Genomic DNA, 20,892 nt, shown 5'->3' on the forward strand with positions numbered 1-20,892 from the left:
GCTTATGTCCTATTTTGCCAATTGTTGTTGACTCCAGGGATAGCCAGTGAATGCAGTGCCTTCAATAAGTTGTGGACTGCAGCTCCCATCGTAAGGACATAAGAAGCGTCTGCTGGTTCAGACCAGTGGCCCCCCTGATCCAACATCCTGTTCCCAGTGGCCACCCAGATGCCTGTAGGAATCCAGCAAGCAGAACCCCAGAGCACTCTTCCCTCCTGTCGTTTCCAGCAAGTGGTATTTTTAAGCATTTTCTGCCTCCAACCATTGAGGCAGATTATAGCAGTTAGTAGCCATTGATAGCCCTACCCTCCCTGACCAGTGACCATGCTGGCCAGGGGTGATGGTGGTCTCCAGATGTTTTGGACAAATACTTTCTTTCCATGTTGAGTGGCAGATTGTGTTCCCCTCACCTTGCCCTTCTTTTTGAGAGTCTTTGAAGCCAGGGGCTTGAATCTCTTCTATATAGCTGTTCAGCTATGCTTCTTAATGACCTAGCTATCAAAGTGTGTGTCTCCATTTCCCCCAGAAAAGTGTTGAGCGAAATAGTGGTGAAGACTGTAGATCATGCAGCATCAAGGTCTTTGCTGGTTAGCTTTTCTTAGAAGAAGCCACATTAGTTTTTATTCACTACTGCACAGAAAATTGTTTCTGATCATGGATAGTTTGAGGAATTAATATGGGACGTAGAGCTGGAATCATCTGAATGCTATTTAGATTACTGCTAATAATTCCTGTAATATTTGGGAAGTGTGGATTACAGAAGATCTTTTGGTTTGAGAAAAATCTAGCATATTAACCTGGTAATTCCATTGCAGATTGGCTAGAGGCCTATAGAATAGGAATATCACATGCAAAAGTAAATATGGGTATACAGTAAAAAGAAAATATGGGTATACAGTACTGCAATGCTTTTAGTTAACCATTGTACTACATAGAACACAGCCCAATTTGCAATCAAATGGAAGGGAAAATGGATATGATAGTCTTTAAGTGAGCAGGATTGATAAGATGTCTATCTTTTTTAGTGGCTTGACCATAAACTCAATTGGGTGTGCTAACGACCCCCAACCCTGTATCTCTAGGTTTTGAAAAATGTTGGATATAGAACAAAGGGACAGTCATCAGCTTGGGCTATCCTCAGTAAATGCACAAATCAGGCTTTCGTGTGGTCTTGTAGTATTTCACAGTTCAAACTTAGCATAATGAGGGAAGCCATCATTTCCCAAGTGTGGGCTATTTTGGAGTCATGGACTATGTACTTGGAAAGAGTGGTGGTTTCCTAATTCCCATTCAGCTAGGAAAATGCTCAATTGTTTGAAAGCACAAGTGCTAAGGGATGGAAGGTGCTGACAAATCTCTGGATTCAGCCAGAATAACAATTAACTTCTGCACAAGTGGATTTGATTTTCTCCGAATATATATGCTGGTCCAGTGTTTGGCTGGATGAGGACAGTACACGAGGGACACAGAAAATATACAGCAGAAAAATAATTATGCACATTTAGAAGGTTGTACATATATCTAAGCTCGATGACTAAGCAGCCCCCTTAAGGCCATAGTTCCGCCCCTTTGGCTGAAACCCTCTGGATCCACGGAACGCAGCGCTGCCTGGCCTGTCTAGACTCTGCTAACTGGCAGCCACTCACACCCCAGGGGCTTCAGACGGAGCTCTTTCCTACAACATAACAGCGTTGATGGGCGGTAGGGTTGCAAATCATTCCGCTTTGGGAGTGGGGGCACTTTAAAATCCCTTTCCCACCCGCCCCCGCATGGCTCATCACGCCCCTCAACTGAGCCCTCAGAAAGTCAGGAGGCGCATCCTCGCCTCCATTTCAGGAGGCTCCCTCCCTCCAGCAGCTTCCGCCCGTGATACTAGGCCACTTCCAGACCGACATCCTTCTGCCTCCCAAGAGACAGAGACAGACCTTTTGAACTCCAACTCCCATCAGCCCCAGCCGGCAAGGCCGACCGCGACGAATGACGGGGGCTGTAGTTCAGCAGAACCTGAAGTCCCATAAGGGGGCCTCCAGGCACGCTTTCGTTCTCGACCCCTAGCTACGTGCAAACACCTTGTGAAGTGCTGTCTAACTAATACCATGTTCATATTTAAAAGGGATGCGCGTCAGTTAAATAACAGTTGGGGGTGTTATTGTTCTTATTTTGATTTTATATATTGTGATTTTTTTATGTGAACGCCCTGAGACATTCGGGTATAGGACGGTATATATTCAATAAATAAAATAAAATAAAATAAAATAAAATAAAATAAAATAAAATAAAATAAAATAAAATAAAATAAAATAAAATAAAATAAAATAAAATAAAATAAAATAAGAAGGTTCCCCCCCACGATTTCCGTCACTTCCGCCGGAGTGTCAGCGGCACCTTTTAAACCCCAGCATGGCCGGCATACTTTTTCCGCCCCGCCCCGCCCTTTTCCGTCACATCCGATGAGTCAAGGTCCCGCCCCTTCAAAGGGATAGCGGAGAGAAGCCCCGCCTCACCAGCGCCCCTTCTTGGTCCTAGAAGGAAGCGGAAGTGACGTCCAGCGCCCAGTAGTTGGTGGGAGAGCCGGAAAGAGAGAGGGGGAGGGGCCGGGCCCGGGAGCCGGAGGGAGCCGCGGAGCAGCCGCCACCGTCGCCGCCGCCGCTACCGGGACCCCAGGTAGGCGCCCGGGAGGTGGGGCGTCCGCCGAGGGAGGGGGAGACGTCCTTTCCTTTGGCTCCTGGCCGCGGGCGGGGGCGCCGGGCAAAGTTGGTTGCCATAGAGACAGCAGCCTGTGGGGTCGGGAGGGGGAAGAGGGGAGAGTTGTCACCTGGAGGGAGGCTCTGGGCGCTTTTCACAAGCGAGACGGCCAGAGCTTCCTGGGGGAGCGGGGCAGGTGGGGCCCATGAGGAGGAGGCGGGAGAAAGAGGGGCTTCTCTCCCCTCAGGCTCATGGAGGAGGCAGGCGTCGCTCTGTCTTGGGGGTGTCCAGCCTCGTGGAGTGAAGTGTTTTATGTTTCCCCCCGAAAGGAAGGCTTTTTGGAAAGGGATGGGCGTGGGGTGGAAGGTGGCCCTTCTGAGGGTGCGAGGGAATACAGCAAGTAGCACCTGGCTGAGTAGGTTTTATTAACTTGCTTGATTTCTTTATATGCAAATATCCCTTTGCCCTTTTAATGGCTAGTTTAGGGGATATGGGCTCATTTAGAAGCGTGTGGGGGGCAGAGAAGCAAAGATGGGTGCCATGATGGGAAGATCTTAGGGACCTATAGGGTGGCATTGTCATAGTAACAGGAGGTAGTTGGTCATGCTCTGCTCTCTCCTTTGATGTGACTCATCACTCCTTATCTTAAAAAGTTCTGGGTATCATTGGGCAAAGAGATCAGATAGCGAGGTGGAGACCTGGCCTTTTGAATGAGATGGTTGGGTGGAGGCACCTTCTCATTACTGTTGGATAAGAAAGATGGAGAAGGTGGGAACTTTTTCCTAGGAGATAAGAAACACTCACTCTGTTGGTGTTGAAAATAAGTCCTGGGACACAACATAAAGATTTCACCACCCTCTCCCCTCAGATAACTGAAGTGTGTAGAACAATGATCATTGTTTTTATAACAATGCATTTGATTTTACTGCCTTCCAAATCTATGTATTGCCTTTTCAGTGTATGAGACAGTTTGCATAAATCTTTGGAGAAGCTTGAAAGAGAGTGCCTCTGATACCAACAACCTCATATTATCAGAGGGTCTGAAAGTATAGTCTTTTCCAGCACTTTTTAGTAATACACATATATAAATATAATCCAGCTTGGGTTTAATTCACTTTCTTATTTGTCTTTGTTTTGTTACAGTTTGCGAAGTTTCTTTACAGGTGCTTCAGGGTAGTATACTATCCTGGGGTTTACTATATAGATCAGCCTTCCCTAACCTGGTGTCCTCCAGATGTTTTGGTCTCCTATCAGCCCCAGCCTGCTTGACCAATAGAAATTAATAGTCCAGCAAAATTTAGAGAGCACCAGCTTGGGAAAAGCTGATATAGATTATAAGTCTCCCCCTTACTGATATTCCGTGTGATTCTTCCTACAATAGTAGAAAACAACATAGAGCTCAGGGCCTATTATTTGACTTTTACTCTCATCCTTTTTGATGGAAATATTTTCTGGGTGTATGTGCTCGATTCCTTTTCCCCATTGCCATCAAAGCTGTATGCCTTGATGTTAAATGTTAATTTTTTTAAAAAAGTTGACTGCAATTTTATTCCTACAAGGGGGCAAGATGGCCGAAATCAGTGACCTTGATCGTCAGATTGAGCAGTTGCGGCGCTGTGAGCTCATCAAGGAGAGCGAGGTCAAAGCCCTCTGTGCCAAGGCCAGGTGAGTGTTGCCTGACATCTATAAGAATACCTGTTCTAAGACTGTAAAATGCAATCAATTATGGTGTAGAGTGTCTGTGTGAGACACATTTCCTTTTCTTTCTCTGCAGAGAGATCTTGGTGGAAGAAAGCAACGTCCAGAGAGTAGATTCCCCAGTAACAGTGAGTCTTGTTTTTAAGCGAATGTTCATCTGTGTTTGGGGACTCAAATGCTGGCAGCAATAACACCTGAACTTTTTATTTAATCCTTTAAAAAAAATTTGCTGTCACAAGGCATTTTACAAATAAGAAACTGAAGCATGCTGCTGATTTTTTTAAAAAAAACATCCTTTGAAGCAGGTTGAGGGAGGCCAAAGGTGACTTTCTAGGACAGTATCTGGCCTTCAGAACTATTCCATATGCCATGTTACCGTGTAATATCCTCATGTGTTTTTGCCTCAATTGGAACATGTGCTTGAAATGTAATCATGTCTCTTTCCTGGATGGAAATTTGGTGTGTGTCTGCGTAGGTGTACAAACCTCTTGAGTTTTGCCTGACTGGAATGTAGTCTTGTATAAGAGGTACAAGTCACAGCTGTTTCTCCATCCATTTCTGCCTTTGGCCTCATTCCCTACTAGCAGGCAGAAACTGGACACAGGCCAACAGTGGAATGTGAAAAAGGTTCTCCTCTCTTGCCTTAATGAATGAACAGTAACAGAAGAAAAAGAATATCAAAACACAGCACCTGGATTCTTCTGAAAGTTCCAAAGTTCTTTTGAATAAGAGGAATGACAGAGGGAACACATATTTCCCTGGGGGTGTAGTTTCAAGAATGTTGTGCTATCACAAAAAATGCCATCCCCGTGCCAATCTAGTGATTACTGGTGGGCAGAGAGAAAGGCCTTGGTCTTTCAGATATACTGGACTAGGTATGATAGTAGTAATAGCCACCTTGAGAACATTAAAGAGTTCAATATTCTTTCCAGGTTTGTGGGGATATCCATGGCCAGTTCTATGACCTTAAAGAGCTCTTCAGGGTGAGTACTGCTCAGGCATCCAATTCCAGTGCCCACCTTCAGCTTTCAAGCTCTTCTGGGACAATATATTTACCTGCCCTTTGTTTCTCTCCTGCAGGTGGGTGGTGATGTGCCTGAGACCAACTATCTCTTCATGGGTGACTTTGTCGACCGTGGCTTCTACAGTGTTGAAACATTCTTGCTACTGCTGGCGCTCAAGGTTAGGAACGACCTTTGCCCTTAATGAATCCAAGGATGCTTTCCTTGTTCTACCTGAGTAGAGATGTTGGGAATTCTGGGTTACATAACATTTCCATGTCTGTGGTCTATGCCGGTTTGGTTGTTTTCCCTTACAGGTCCGGTACCCTGACAGGATCACCCTGATCCGTGGCAACCATGAGAGCAGACAGATCACCCAAGTATATGGCTTTTACGATGAGTGCCTGAGGAAATATGGCTCTGTCACCGTTTGGCGCTACTGCACTGAGATCTTTGACTACCTCAGCCTCTCTGCTATCATTGATGGCAAGGTAAGCATGCTGTGTGTGTGTTTATGATGGTAGGAGTATTTGAGAAAGAGTGTGCGCCTAAAAGAACACTTAGGTTTTCTGGTGTGAGAATAGAGTGCAACAGTTAGACTAAAGTGGGAAGGCAACAGCATGAGTTTCAATGTGGTGGGTGGGGAGGTGCTGTTTGGCCCTAGGCTAGAACTTCTACATGTAGCTTTCCAAATGCACACATTCCTTTTCTGTTGCAGATTTTCTGTGTCCATGGTGGTCTGTCCCCATCCATCCAGACACTGGACCAGATTCGAACGATAGATCGCAAACAGGAGGTTCCTCATGATGGTCCCATGTGTGATCTTCTTTGGTCTGACCCTGAAGGTATATTTGTGTGTGGAGTGGGGTGGTTTTGTGTGTGTGTGTGTGTGCGCCATGCATGAAGGAGAAAGGAATCTTTGCGTGTTGGATATCGTTAAGATGGTAATAGTATTTGTTCCAGGAAAAGTTTAATAGGTTAAACAGTATTAGGAGTAGAGCGTACTAGGAAGAGCCGTGTAGGCCAAGTGGAAGAGTGTTGAGCCTTTAATTCTGACTTAAAATTGCACTGAAACCGAAAGAGGCGGAGTCTGTTACCAAGAGGTCCCCAGCAACTTTGATCTGACCTTGTACTTCCGTGCAAGCTGCTAAAGAGAGATCACAATTGATATGATGGAGTTCTGAGCACTCCGTGGAACTTATTTAATGAATCTGTCCTGTGTTTTTAGTTCTTTATGTTGTAAGTGAATGAATAGGGTCTCACTTATTGGAAGGGAGAGGACGCTATATCTCTGTGGGTTTAATGCCCGATAAACTGCACAGTGAGCTAAAGGAATATTTGTTTATTTGTTTTTGTTTTTGTTTTAAAGCTTCTATTTCTTCTACTGCTTAGTGCAGTGTTCCAAAAATCTCTAAAACAAGAACCTTTGAGTCTTTGATCTAGAGAAGATCAGGTATTTTGTGCCCCCATCATTTCATCTCACTCTGGTTCTTTTTAAAGGGGTAAAAATGGACATGGAGCAGCCCAAGCAGTGTGGGGTGAGGGCTTTATACGAAATCCTGCCTCTTGGCCAACTGCTGATCAGCTTTGTTCTATAAGTTCATCAAGAGCAGCTGCCCTTTCCCCTAGTCGATCATGCCCGGTACTTGGTTTCCTTTGTGTCGTAAGCCCAGCTTTTCTGTCCTTTGCAGATACCACAGGCTGGGGGGTGAGCCCACGAGGTGCCGGCTACTTATTCGGCAGTGACGTGGTGGCGCAATTCAACGCGGCGAACGACATCGACATGATCTGTCGAGCGCATCAGCTGGTCATGGAGGGGTACAAGTGGCACTTCAACGAAACAGTTCTTACTGTGTGGTCAGCTCCCAACTACTGCTACCGGTGAGGAGACAAAAGGGATGGGTGTGGAATAGGGGGCAGATATAGCAAGCCTAGCACTGTGTACCGTTTGAGCTGTGTGGCATATAGGAGGGATTGCAGGGTCAGTCTGGGTGGAAGGGTGGCATTGATGAAACTGGAGGCATCCCATTGTGACCCTTCTCCTCTGCTCTGCACACAGCTGTGGGAATGTGGCAGCCATCCTGGAACTGGATGAACACCTTCAGAAGGAATTTATTATCTTTGAAGCTGCCCCCCAAGAAACTCGAGGCATCCCGTCTAAGAAGCCTGTTGCGGACTACTTCCTGTGAATGCTTCTTCCATCTCCCCCCACCCTCCCCTCGTGCGGCTTCTGTTTTTCTTGTCCTGGCTGGGGTGGGCAGCCTCTTTGAAGTTTGGCAGGGTTCAGGTCTCTTCTCCCCCCCCCCCCACCGCCCCACTCCATTCCCCTTGCCCAATAAACCCTCCGTTCTGGACCCCTTAGACTGAATTGGCCATCTTTTTCCACACTACTGAATTCCAGCCAGTCGCTTTATAGTCTCTTCAGGGCTGCCCTAGTTTTTATTCTCCGCCCGAAACACATTTTTGGGACCTCTGGTCATTGAAAAACCTAGAACTCTGTCGATCTCAGATCACTCCAGGCGAAACGGGGGGGGAAAGGTCAACCCAGAAATGGAGAGAAGCTGTAGATCTTCAGAGTTCTATGGTTTCCTAGGGGCGCAGCTGACAGCCTCCCAGCCTAATTCTCTAGCTCATCTGCAGTGCGACTGGAAATTATTTATAGAGGATGTATCAGATGGAGAGAACTGGACTTGGAAATAAAGAGGAAACCAGTGACCAAAGAATATCTGCAACTGTTAGGAGGATGAGGTCTCTGGACTAGTTCTCTGCTTCTACGTCACTTAGGTGCTTCCTGGTTTAACTCTTTTTTTAAAACAAAAATATTTTTACTTTTTGGTCGGCTGATCTTTGAACTCCGGTTTTGGTGCCATTCCATAGCATTTAAGCAGAGAATAGGAAGTGCTTCAAACCTTGCTGTGTCTGGTTGCTGGAAGACCTAGAACGCTGGTTTCTTCGCACTTCGGTGATAGTTTGCTTGAGCTACATGGAGTAGATGAACATAGACTGGGAAGTGGTTCCTCTGTGTGCCGCCATATCTCATTCCCACTTTCCTCAAACATTTATTGGCCACTGGAAGGTTAAACTTTTCCCACCTTTTTGCCAGACTTTGCAAAATAAATAAATAAAATTAAAATAAAGTAGACTTTCTGGTCACTGGAGGATGCAAATGCTTTATGAAATCCATTTAAACTTTTTTGTGGTGGATTTATTAAATGTATTATTGGCAAATCTATATCCTGTTTACCCTGCCGCTCCTTCTCCTTGAGTGGGGAGACTGGGACCATATCACGCTAGTTAATTTGACCAATGGGGCGTGTTCTCTGTCTCTCTCCATCCCTCCATATCCTACCCCCTGTGGGGTTGGTGTATCCAAATCCCACCCACCACAGGGTCAAAATCTCCCACCCCCTCCCCTTTATTCCTGTGAAGGGATACTCACATTCAATCCAGATATCTACTTAGAGTTAGAAGGGGAAGGTGGAACTTCCTGCCACTTTTCTTACGTCTAGGAGTGCTTTCCCCTCCGATGATCTGTCTCTTGCTCTAATTTTATTTTGTTTTCATTTTGGGTTTTTTCCTATTTACAACTTTTAGATAAAAAAATTCTAATAAAACTAAAAAAAAATTGACATTTTGTACGTTGCGTATTTCTGTGGCCACATGATTTGTGAGCAGGGTGCATGTTGAATGCTGCCAGATCCTGGGCAGAAATATCTGTGTAGGTGTCCTCTTTGTCCTTCCTTACCTCCCAAACCTGCTTGGCTCCTGCAAAGAGTGGGGGATGAGATGAGCTCCATACTTTCACTGTTGGGGAGTGTTTCCACTTTCTTTACTGAGTTGAAGCTGACAGAATATAGGGTCAAGCAATCTTCACGGCCTTTAATCATACCACAGGGAGAATCTGTCTACCGCAGAGCTTGTTATCTAATACATGATACTACTACTTCCTACATTTTTTACAAACGAGTTTCTCACTTGATGGTGCTGCTTCTCGAGGCAGGTTTGTGCTACACACACCCATTAATACTTCTTGCCCCAAAACTGCGCTCTGCAACTGAGAACTGCCCCGATTTATTTAACCTGTTTTGGTGAAATGTCTTAAAAGGATCTGCTGAAGCCTTCTGACGTATAGCTTTAAACCAGTCAAGCTGGCTGTCTGGCAGAGCAGAAATCTAGGCTGGAATTTCAGAATTCTAGCTTGCTTAAATATGTCATGGAAGAAAACAGACGTACACTATGTTATGACCTTAAAATTGTTTAATTATAAGACAGGCAGGATACAGACAAGTTGACCCTTCCCAACATGGACAGTAATAAAGAAACAGGGAAAGCCATGAGATCTAGCAGGGGAAACAATACCTAGAAGACAGGAATTCCAGGGTTTGTGGGAGGAGCAAGAGTTAGAGCATAGGTGGCTGAGAGCCAGGATAGCCAGAGGGGGGCCCATAGACGCGAGGTGGAGGTGGGTAGGGTGTGAAGCTGAATTTGAAAGGGGGAAAGGAGGAGGTATCGGGGGGTTCTGTTCCCCCAAGGAAAGGAGTAATATCCAACCCATTCCAACTCGCCGGGAGCATAGGTTTGAAATCTGATTGCTCAGGAGGTGACTTGGTAGTTGGGGATGATGGAGGACCTGCCATTTCTTGACTTGGGCTGTGGGGAAAAGATGAGGGGTAAGTCAAACACTGATAAAAGTGCAGGTGCCCCCCATTTGAGTGGCTCAACATGACCAAACTTCCAACTGCGTGTATCTGCCCAACTACACCTCCCCACAGACAGCTGTAGTTTTTCTGTATGCTACTGGTTCTAGCTTCCCCATAGATAATGCCACAGCCCTGAATGTCTTTTCTGCATTCTCGCCTTGCATATTCTTCCTGTTAAATGTCATATTGTGCGGGACGTTGGCCACAGTAATCAGTACATGGTTAATTCTGGTTCTACCACAGAATGGCCTTGGTAAGGGCCAAACACCTTTCTCAGAGATTTCTGCACTGGGTTGGGTTCAAGAGTAAGATGGAGTGATGAAGGATGCTTAGCATTCAAATCTTGTGAATAATCAGAGACTCTGCCATTGCATGCAGCTGGTGATTTGTGGCTGCTCTCTGTTACGGATCAAGCACTAGCATAAGTAAAGTGGTGTTTACTCACTAAAGGCTGCAGGTTATCTATTTGTGTAGGTTTTTAAGAGACTGCTCCAGTGGCTTTTTTCATCGTGGGCATGACACTTGCTTTGTAACTTGCTTTACAACTGTATCTTCCAGTAAGTTAAATGTTGGTTAGCAGCTACTCTGGTATGTCAGGCAGACTTCTACTTACTTTTAAAAATAGTTTTTAACTGGCACAAGTACATTTATTTGTTCAACACACCAAAAAATAGGGGGGGGGGACATCACAGCTGGTAGCCAACTGCTAACAAGAGAGGGCAATACCTATTTTCAGACTAAAAAGCAAAGTGAACTTAATATGCTAAGGACACTTGTCATGCCCTGGAGCCAGGGTGGCCATGGTAGTGCCCTGCAGATGTTGCTGAACTCCCATCTCCCATCAGCCCCAGTCAGCATGAAGAGGGAGGCCCCATTAGCTAAAGTGGTACCTCAGGTTAAGAACAGTTTCAGGTTAAGAATGGACCTCTGGAATGAATTAAGTTCTTAACCTGAGGTATCACTGGTCTTTGCCAGGTCAGCTGCAGCAATTCTCAAAGTAAATTTTGGACAATGGGCACATAAAATCATAGAAGTCTTGAGTTGGAAGGGACCACGAGGGCCATTTGGTCCAACCCTCTGCAATTCAGGAATCTTTTGTCCAACATGGGGCTCAAACCCTCAACCCTGAGAATAAGAGTCTCGTGCTCTACTGACTTGTTTACAATGCCACGATGTAGCTGTAGAGAATTCCAGTTACAGTGGTACCTTGGTTCTCGAACTTAAATCCGTTCCAGAAGTCCGTTCATGCCATCAAAAGGAAAAAGTGCCCATTGCCACGTGGGTTTTTTTGTTCTTCAATGTATTAGGCGTGGCAAGAAATCAGAGCACTTCAAATTATTGCCTGGGTATCTTAAATGCTGTGAGGGTGCTTTCAAATCAGCCCTACCCCTCTAAAAACATTTATACCTGTTTATACCCTAAGACAGGGTTTATTCAGCCACCAAAGGAAACCTGAACACCAGGGGTGATTCAGATCACCCAGGGATGCTCCACACCTATTTTACAAAGGCAGAAGTTTGGCATCACAGCTCTAGAACTCGGGGAATGTGACATGGCTGGCTCACCTGCCGTAGGGTGAGGGTGCCCCCCGCAAGCCATGGAAGGCGGCTGGGTGCTGCACATAAGCCTCTGCTCCGCTGGGATTGATCCCCGCAGGGGGGTAGAAGGAGCAGGAAGGGTGTGGAAGCACAGGTGGTGGCTGTTGCTCCAGAGGTGTCTCCTCTGTTAAGGTGGAGTCGCAGGGGCCTTTCTTGCTCTCTAGGTGGAGGCGAAGTGCAGGTAGGGAAGGAAAAGCAGGCAGAAGGTTATACAATGGGAAAGGGGAATAATAAAACCGTACTCGTATGGATTTAGAAAGCACATAAATGTGGCATAGGCGGGAGTGAACCTCTAGGGACATATACAACTTTAAAAATATATATCCAAAATAACAGGTTCTCTGGAATGTTGTCTGAAATAAAGAGGGAATTCATTATAGTACCTGGGGTTGTGACCTTTTCAGGTAAGGGCCCTCTAGCAAGTTTGTGCTATCAAGGCAGAGCAGGAAGTGATTGTAATTGTGGGGAAAGACAATTCAGAGGAGGAAAAAAATATGAAGCAGCAGGTATAATTTAATGAGTTATAGGACTTGGGGTGAGGGAAGTGATGGGATGTTGTGGCGGGGGTCGCAAAAGTCAAGCAGTGAAAGGAAGCAAAAGGTGGCCATTGTATGTGGCATTGTAAGAAATGGATATACACAGGGCAGTGAGTAGCTACGGAGTTAAGGATGGTGAGGAGGAACACAGAGTATCCACTTAAATGATCCTCACTTTGTTTAATGATGTCAAGAGAGAAATGTTGTGTTTTGCTTTTAAAGTGGTGGAAGGAGACAGAGACCAGACAATGTCTTATGAAGCTAAGCGACAGAATAAGGTATGTTTGTTTCTCTTACCATTTTCCCCCATGTTGGCTTCACATTCATTTGCCTTCATTTTCCTCTTGATTCGGGCCTCGCGCTCCCTAAATTTTGTAAGGGGGAACATAATAAGATGTGGAAAAGCAATGGTAAAAGCCAGGAGCAGACTGTAATAATATGGTGCCCTGAGCAAGGGCAAAAATCCCGCCCCCCAATATTTCTTATTTTCTCAAGAATTCCTTTTGGCATGGTTGCTTTTTTAATGGATCATCTCAGCAGGTACCAGTATAAATTTAGTAGCAGCAGTTGTTATGAGCCCATTCATCTTGGCACCCTGTAATTCTCCAGCCCAGTGAACTACAGTATTTCTCCAGTGAGGACAAGCCCATTTCCATATGGTCTACGCCCCCCCTGCCCCCCTGTCAGTGGCAAACATTTTGGGAAGGGAATCACTGCTGCCAGCTAATGTGAGGGCTGAAATAGCTCCTCTCTATGGCATTGACATCTTTCCTGATTGGGTCAGTTCACCTTTTGCTGTTCATGCCGTTCTCCCGGAAGCCCTTTGCGAAAGGGTTGCTTTCTATCTTCATCTGAGTGATCTGGGAGGGGAGGAAACAGGAAAATGTAAGGTAGGCAATTGAAAGGGTATGATCAGATGTATACGCACATATATTTTTATGTTTTATGAGATTTGGTTTAGCGTACGAGCACAGATATATGATCAATATTTCCACTTTTGTATTATGTTTTCAAAAATGATAGAATACTGGCATATGCTGACAGCATATTCAAGTTTCAGAACCTAGGGCAAAACTTTTGCTTTTGCGTGGGCTTCTGTAATAGAGGAGACAGTCAACAAAGGCAGCTCTCCTAAACACCTCTCTACTCTTGCTGGTACTAGTTCTTACCTAGATGTGAGCTGTTTGCTGTGTTACTGTTTTTTCCAGGTTTGGGGCGCGCTCTCTCTCTCTCTCTCTCTCTCTCTCTCTCTCTCTCTCTCTCTCTATATATATATATATATATACAGTATACAGTGCTTTTTTCTGGAGGTACGCAGGGGTACGCATACTCATAACCCTTTTGTGAATCTAAGTTTGGCCTCATTGAGGGGCAGTATTTCAATATGAATAGGAAAATGAGAGTACCCCTAAACATTTTTTTATCTCTCTCTCTCTCTCTCTCTCTCTCTCTCTCTCTCTCTCTCTCTCTCTCTCTCTCTCTCTGAATCTATATATCTATATTTATATCTATATCTATATCATCTGTCTGAACTGTTCGAAGTGTAGCTTTTAACCAATCTGGTGCTCTCCATAAGTATTGGGCTACAACTCCCATCAGCCCAGGCCGGCACATAATGGGAGGAATGAGACAGAAGCACTGTTTTAAGACCAGAGGAGGGATATATAGTGCAATAGCTATTGTAGACCCTGTGTGAGAGTAGAGGAGTTGCACTGAATAATAGTTTTGTTAAGAGATATTAAGGTCCAAGGAAATGGTTAAATAACTGAGAAGCTGAATTTGTGAGGGTGGGGAGGGGGTATATTTTAGGGCAGGAACTTACAAAGGAATGTCGCAAAACATGGAAAGACTCCCAATGAAAGGTAAAGGCTCTGACTGAGTAGAGGAAAGGATATTTTGGTTGGGAGGTATGAAGAGCTATTCAAAAGTGGAAAGAAACACAGAAATGGAGTAATAAATAAGGACACATAGGGGAGATACAAAATGATGAGGGCTCCACAGGCCCAAGCGGAGGTGGAAGGGCACCATTCAGCATGAGGTGAAAGGTTGTGGAGTGAAGGGAGAAAGGAGCTGAGGTGATTTAGAGGTGGAAGAATCCTGAGGAGAAGCCATTGTGTTCTAGCTGTAATGGCATCAAGAGATGTGGGTGAGCAAGGGAAGAAGGGAGGCCTCAGGCCTGAGTTTGATGGAGGTGGACAAGTGGGGGAAGAGAGCTTCGTAGGAAGGCAGAGGGTGTCAACAATCCCGGATTTCATGGAGGTAAGTGAAATGTAAGGTTTGCCCCATGTCACAGAGATTTTAAAAAAAGTCGGGGTGGGGGTGGGGAGAATATACTTTTGCAGCACTATTTAAAAGGAAAAGTGTCAAAGCTGTCTTAGTCAAAGGATGCTGTTAAGCATGAGGGGGCGAAGGAATATGGGCAGAGAAAAGGAAAACAGGCCATTTTAGCGACATAGAAATGCTCAGGGAAGGGCAGTGGAGTTCCAAAATGTGCAGTGTTGGAACGGTTTTTAGTTTGCTGTGATTTTTCCTGCTGTATTGATAGTGAGTCGCATGGGATTAAATTGAAAACGAAGTAATTTAGGATCCCTTGCCCTCCCCTCTGGACATGGGGTTCGGTTGCTACTTAGAAGTGAGGGGGAAATGCTGTGTGTGTGTGTCTGTGTGTAAAACCCTTGTGAAAACAGAGGCATCTTCTTGCCACACTTCCGCAAAATAGCGGTGGTGGTTCAGGAATATGTTGATGGATTAATATTTGTGCCAGTTCCAGAGTGTCTCTAAGGAAATGAGCATTGGAAGGCTGCCGTTTCTGGAGCTTGGTGAAAAGAACAGGCACAAAAAATAATATGGAGTGGGGTGTTGGTCTCACAGAAAGCTAAATTAACTTTCTGGGGAGGGTCTCCTGTGCTATTTCTCTAAAATGAAGCTCTGTCTCACATTTGTGCTTCTATTCTAAACACATTTCCTCTGAAGTCCTTTAGAATTTGACGGAGTTGATGTTCGCCTGAGAATTCTCAGGACTACCGCCTTATTTTAATGGCCAGTTTTTGATTTGATTATCATTTGCTGATGAAAAAAAGTGCCTTTCCTTCAGGGATAAGCAATGGGGGTGGGCAGTGAGGGCGGGAAATGGATAAGTCATTTGTCCAAGGTGACACATCCCTGCTTCCTGCCACCAATGGGGAAGGGCCTTTTAGATGCAAATATTAAATTTATAACAGCGGCCTTGTTTCTCACCTGTGGGTTCTGGTAGGCTGTGACAGTCAGAAACTGGGTCTCGGGAAAGGTGAAGGAAGCGCAGCCACTGCCTGCCCCACGGCGTCCTCCGGCTCCAACCACATGTATCCTCGGCTGGTAACGGTGCATGGAGTGAACAATCAGCTGAGAAGGGGGTGCAAGAGCCAGAGGTGAGTCTTATTATTTATTTACTTGTCCAAACAGTTTTTCCTACTATATTTCATTTTTAATGCAAACAGATATTTTAGCTCCCGTTATAGTCAGGGCCAGTGTAAATTCTGTGAATCTGCCCGAAGCACAGGCTTTTTTATGTTAACTTGCAGGATTCACTCGCTTGAGAATCTCATGTTTTATTGTTCATTAAGAAGGAGAGCAAGATTCTAGTCCTCATGGCTACATAATGAGGTTTCAGTCCCTGGTGAAATCACATGGACTGAGTAGACTTCTAATGATCTAAATATGGGGCTTCAGGGAGCTGCATAGTTACTTGCCCTTTCTCATGAATGATGGGAGCAAATTATGCACAGAATCATAGAATTGTAGAGTTAGAAGGGACCCCAAGGGTCATCTAGTCCTACCCCTGCCATTCTGGAATCTCAACTACAGCATACTTGAGAGAGAAAGCAATATATCTACGTGTGTTTAGTTTATATAATTTGCAGATGATGTAGAATTACAGAATGCTGGAGGAGATTTTATTTTAAGCACAAATTGTACAAAACCCTGGGTATGCCTCTTTGCTATATAACCCATAGCCACAATCCGTTATTGTTATCAATCTGAACTGCCCAGTATCTTTTAGTGCCATTCTTTTAACCCATTTTCCCCTTGAGGCGCTCAGAGCATTCCCTACAGCTATATTCCTTTCCACCAAATAGCCTATGGTTCCATATAGCCTCATGCCCAAAGTGCCCTTTCCCCCTGGCCATACATGTCCATGGGGATCCAGTGTGTTGTTGGTGAGCTTGAGCCGGTGGAAGGATACAGGTTGGCGCATCCAGTGGGCGCCTGATGCAGGCGAGTCGGGGTGGATGTAGACCCTGTCTGGCGGGGGCAGTTCAGCCTTGCCACTGGCGTCCCACCGCTTGCCATGCCATTTGTACCGGGAGCTGCCCACCGGGACCACATCCACTAGCAGCAGGTACTTGGCTTCAGGATCCAGTCCTGTTACTGAAACTTTCAGCTGTGGAAACATCCGCCTGCAAAGTTGATTAAAAATGTGGGTTAGAATATTTTAATTGGGCATGTTGTGGGGGGGGGGGAGGTTTCATCAGTGAGACATAACAAAGGGCGGGGGGGGGGCGGGAATAGGACCACCACTTATTCCTGCTGCCGCCGCCACCCTCAGCAGTAGTTGGCACAAATTATTTATTTTTTTCATTTTTGATGCTGACAACTTCAGAAAAATAAAAGAGCAGGGTGAGTGATCCTGTCATACTGGACTTCTATGTACAGGGAAAAGTGAAGAAAATTAACAGTTCCTGATGATATACATCCCATCTCAGTACTAAGCTCCATACAACACAGCAGAAACTCCCTAAAATTGTTCCAGTGTGCATATATATGCCTCTGACATGAAGGTTCCATTAGTTGCAGATAGCTGTATTCTGTGTGTGTGTGTCTAAGTGTCTAATCTTTCCAAAGTCATCTCGGCTAGTGATCATCATCACATCATGTGGCATTGAATCCCGTGGATTAATTCCGAGTAATGTGAATAAGTTATTTCGTCTTTTGTGTGCTTTGAATGTACTGTCTATCATTTCATTTTGATGACACTTCGCTCCAGGATCTAGTATGGAACTTACAGCAGGGATGAAGGAAATAGAGAGATATGTTTATCAGCCTCTACTCTTCCTTGATTCTGAATTTCTTGAGCAGTAATTTCTAAGGAGAAAGGGGATATGCACTGACTGATTACTCAGTACCGGGGAAGATGCAATCCGCTTTGGTTCAGAAGCATTGGTTTTGCATGTGGCTGGGGAATCTCTAGCACTAGACAGGGTTCTGGAGCTCAAGGTCCACTTTTTTCTCTTTTACCTCCTGCTTGGCATCTCACCTGCCTGCCTTGGTGATGATCATCTCTGTACCAATCCCACTGAAACGCTTCCAAAGTTCTCCATTCTCCAGGCTCATCCGTACTCCCGGGGGTAGGCGTGTAGTTGGTGGGGGGCCGGATGGGAGAGGCTGGCCTGTCCCATAAGGGAGGCCAGGAGCAGAGGGCAGGAGGCGCCCTGGGGGTTCCAACCCAGGGAAGAAGCTATCCAGCTTAGGGGCAGCATCAAGTTCTGATGGCAGGGAAGAGAAGAGAAGGGAACAAGTCAGAAAAGAGGCCTGATGGAGCTGAGGGATATTGGTTGAGCTGGTGGGGGGGGGCGGGAAAGACAGGGGCTTGCAGGCAAGACTGAGGGGCTTCATCCCAGGAATTTGTCACCCTCCTGCTGGTTTCCGCCTGTTTGCTCCCCCCTCACATCTCCCCCGACCAGTTGGTCTTGGGTGCTAAAAGTCCAGCTGATGGGAGCAGGAAGCAAGCAATGGAATTTATGTGAATTTTGCATTTCTTCTGTCCCAGCCTGCCCTCCCACTGGCCTGTTAAACCCACAACTGCTTTCTTCTTTTCTGGGTACCGCTGAGTCCTACTCATGCCCCTCCTTTGGGTGCCTGCTCTCAGCCTTCCTCTTGTTCCCCCCCTTCAGAGTCTAAGTCCTACATTTCTCCCAGAGCATAAAGCAACTCTGGCCTCCAAATCCCTTTGCCCCATTCAGCCATCTCTGAGAATTCAGCAGTCTTGGTTCCCACCCAGTCCCCATTCTGTTCTATCCCACTTCTCTCCTGCCAAGCACAGAAGTCCTGGGTTGCAGACTTCCCCCTCCCCTTTCTCTAAACCACTCTCCCTCCCAAAGAACCTGGAAGTCCTCCTTATTATAGTTCCATCTGCTCTAATCTCTTAAGACATTGCAATTCCACCCCACTCCCATTCTAAAGAATCCCACTAACTGTGGCTCTCATATGTTTCCGTTCTTTTATCCCACCCTTCTTCCAAGGAGTCTAGGGAAGCACATGCGGTCTTCTTCCTCAACAGCCATGTCAGGTAGGTTATATTAGAATGAGACATGGTGACTGGCCCAGCATCAGCCAGTGGCTGAAATGAGGATGCACTTCAGCTCAGTCAACATTTTTGGTATGTGATTGCTCCTTTACTCACCCTTGTAATCTTACTTTGGCTTTTAATTTCCCTCCCCCTCCCCTTCTCCCACCACCTTCCCCACCACCATATCCCAATTTCTCACCTGGATATCTGAAGGCTTCATATTGAGGTGCCTGACCCTGGGGATACCCAGCCCCGGGAGGTGGGGGTGGCCGCAGAGGATAGGAGCCCCCATACTGTGAGAACATCTCTGTGGGGTGATACATGGGGTTCTGCAGGAAGCCTTGGAGCCAGGACTTCTGGGTTCTCTGGGAAAGGAGTGAGGACCTCGTGGGTTAGAACAGGTGAGACTGGAAGCCAGGGCTCCTGCTTTCTCTGGGTAGGAAGGAAGGTCTAGAGGGTTAGAGGGATGGTGCAAGTCGTAAGGGGACCTCTGGGGGAGTGGGGTGCAGAGTAGGAGCCTGGAAGGAAGGGAGGCTGTTCGGCTAGAGCAGGGATGAGGGGCTGGGAGCCAGCTTTCCCCGGTTCTGTCTCTGGAGGCAAGTCTGGGATGCATCCACCCTGCAGATCCTCTCTTTCCCTGAGGAGCCCCTGGCTGGGGCTGTATTTATGATTCTGCTAAGACCCTTTGAAGTGAGACCCCAAATGGCACATTCACACCTCAAGAGGGGAGGGGTTTGGGGCTTAAGGCAGGGGAACAAGGGAGAGAAGTAGCAGGGACATATATATTCTCTGTCGCAGGGCGTCCCATCCTTACACACCTCCTAGCTATTTCTGTCAACATTGCTCTATTTTATCCCACTTCCTCCTTCCCTGCTATTTCATCTCTGGCCTGTGTGCTGTCATGCAAGATGTGTGCAGAATCCACTCCCCCCTCCCCATTCCTGTCCAATCCTCACTTCATCTCTTCTGTCCCAATTTAAGCCCCCCCCCATGCCCAGTCCCACCTCAGACTTCATTAAGAACAGTCAGCTGAGTCCCTTTCTGACCCCACCACTTGATTTCTCCTAATTGCCTAATTAACACCCTTGCTCCAAAGTTTCCTGATTGATCCTGACCTATGGGATCCTTGGTTTACAAGTGGGTGAGGGAGGAGGTGCCATGGTCATTTGTCATCCAGATGTTTTCACAGCTGGACAGGACAGCTGCAAAGGGACTGTCAGATCCTTGGGAGTGCAGAGTGGGTCCTTGAGTTTATATCCACAGTTGGAGAGCCAGGATACCTTGCTTCTCTGGAAGCTCATTGTGGTACAATATTTTCTAAACTGTTAATTTAATTGGTCGTGGAAACTACTATGTGATTGCACACTATAATGGCACAAGTGGAACAGACAGAGGAGTAATTAAGTATTGTGATGCCTCAGGATGTATTATGCCAGCCGTGTCCAAAGTCTGTTTCGGGGGCCTAATCCTGCCTACCAGTCGATTTAATTCAGCCCCTGTGGCACTTTATCTCCTGGGGTAAAATTCTAAAAAAAACCCAACACCTTCAATCCTAAAAAAACCCTCACAACTTTGGGGTAAAATCATAAAAAGATCAACAACTTTGGTCTGCCCTCACGGCCCTTCACTTCATCAAATCTGGCCCTCTTTGAATAAAGTTTGCACACCACTGATTATGCTGTTGGTGGTAAGATGTATGCATAGCCCTATTCAACAAAAGAGGAGTGTCTGTAATCAACAAGAATGTTCTTTAACAAATCAAAGGTCAAAATTCTGTATTTGTTCACTTTTATGTGTTTTAGTTCTGTCCTTCAACTAAGGAACTTAGGGCAGTGAATAGGGAACTTAGGGCAGTGAACAGGGTTGTTTCCCCATGTTTTCTTCAGAAGAGCCCTGTGAGGCGGTCAGACCAAGAGGTAATGATTGGCCAAAGGCCACGCAGTGAGCTTCATGACTGAGTTGGGGTTTGAACCTGCATCTACCCAGCTCTAATGTGACATTCTAGGGACGCGGGTGGTGCTGTGGGTTAAACCACAGAGCCTAGGACTTGCCAATCAGAAGGTCGGCAGTTCGAATCCCTGCGACGGGATGAGCTCCCGTTCTGGCGGAAAGATAAACGGCGTTTCCGTGCGCTGCTCTGGTTCACCAGAAGTGGCTTAGTCATGCTGGCCACTTGAACTGGAAGCTGTACGCCGGCTCCCTCGGCCAATAAAGCGAGATGAGCACCACAACCCCAGAGTCGGTCACGACTGGACCTAATGGTCAGGGGTCTACCTTTACCTTTGCCTTTTAATGTGACATGCTAGTCCCCGCTGTGCCACACTACATCACCAATTATGCTCCCATAAA

At 46.1% G+C, this 20,892-nt stretch overlaps 3 protein-coding genes across 3 annotated transcripts in view; 2 read left to right on the forward strand and 1 right to left on the reverse strand.

Moving 5' to 3' along the window:
• Window positions 1-2,514: 2,514 nt before the first annotated feature.
• Window positions 2,515-8,818, forward strand: PPP4C (protein phosphatase 4 catalytic subunit). The gene is made up of 9 exons (XM_081884939.1): window positions 2,515-2,664; window positions 4,245-4,350; window positions 4,460-4,511; window positions 5,316-5,366; window positions 5,464-5,565; window positions 5,702-5,875; window positions 6,103-6,229; window positions 7,076-7,265; window positions 7,444-8,818. Exons 2-9 carry the CDS (start codon window positions 4,253-4,255, stop codon window positions 7,571-7,573), a joined length of 924 nt encoding a protein of 307 aa, XP_081741065.1. The 5' UTR covers window positions 2,515-2,664; window positions 4,245-4,252; the 3' UTR covers window positions 7,574-8,818.
• Window positions 8,819-9,623: 805 nt separating this feature from the next.
• TBX6 (T-box transcription factor 6) lies at window positions 9,624-19,251 on the reverse strand. The gene is made up of 8 exons (XM_081885351.1): window positions 18,743-19,251; window positions 17,512-17,740; window positions 16,387-16,654; window positions 15,456-15,599; window positions 13,008-13,078; window positions 12,516-12,583; window positions 11,650-11,842; window positions 9,624-10,034 (listed from the first exon to the last, which is right to left on the reverse strand). The coding sequence occupies exons 1-8, from the start codon at window positions 18,864-18,866 to the stop codon at window positions 9,785-9,787; spliced, it is 1,347 nt and encodes a 448-aa protein (XP_081741477.1). The 5' UTR covers window positions 18,867-19,251; the 3' UTR covers window positions 9,624-9,784.
• The window catches only part of CORO1A (coronin 1A), a 79,250-nt gene continuing 73,879 nt past the window's right edge, over window positions 15,522-20,892 (forward strand). Inside the window, exon 1 of the mRNA XM_081885348.1 lies at window positions 15,522-15,625. The gene's annotated coding sequence lies outside the window, so the exon portion shown is untranslated. The remainder of the gene's footprint in view (window positions 15,626-20,892) is intronic.

This window comes from Podarcis melisellensis (genome assembly GCF_964234715.1).
Source record: "Podarcis melisellensis genome assembly, chromosome: 13".
NCBI classification, from domain to species: Eukaryota; Metazoa; Chordata; class Lepidosauria; order Squamata; family Lacertidae; genus Podarcis; species Podarcis melisellensis.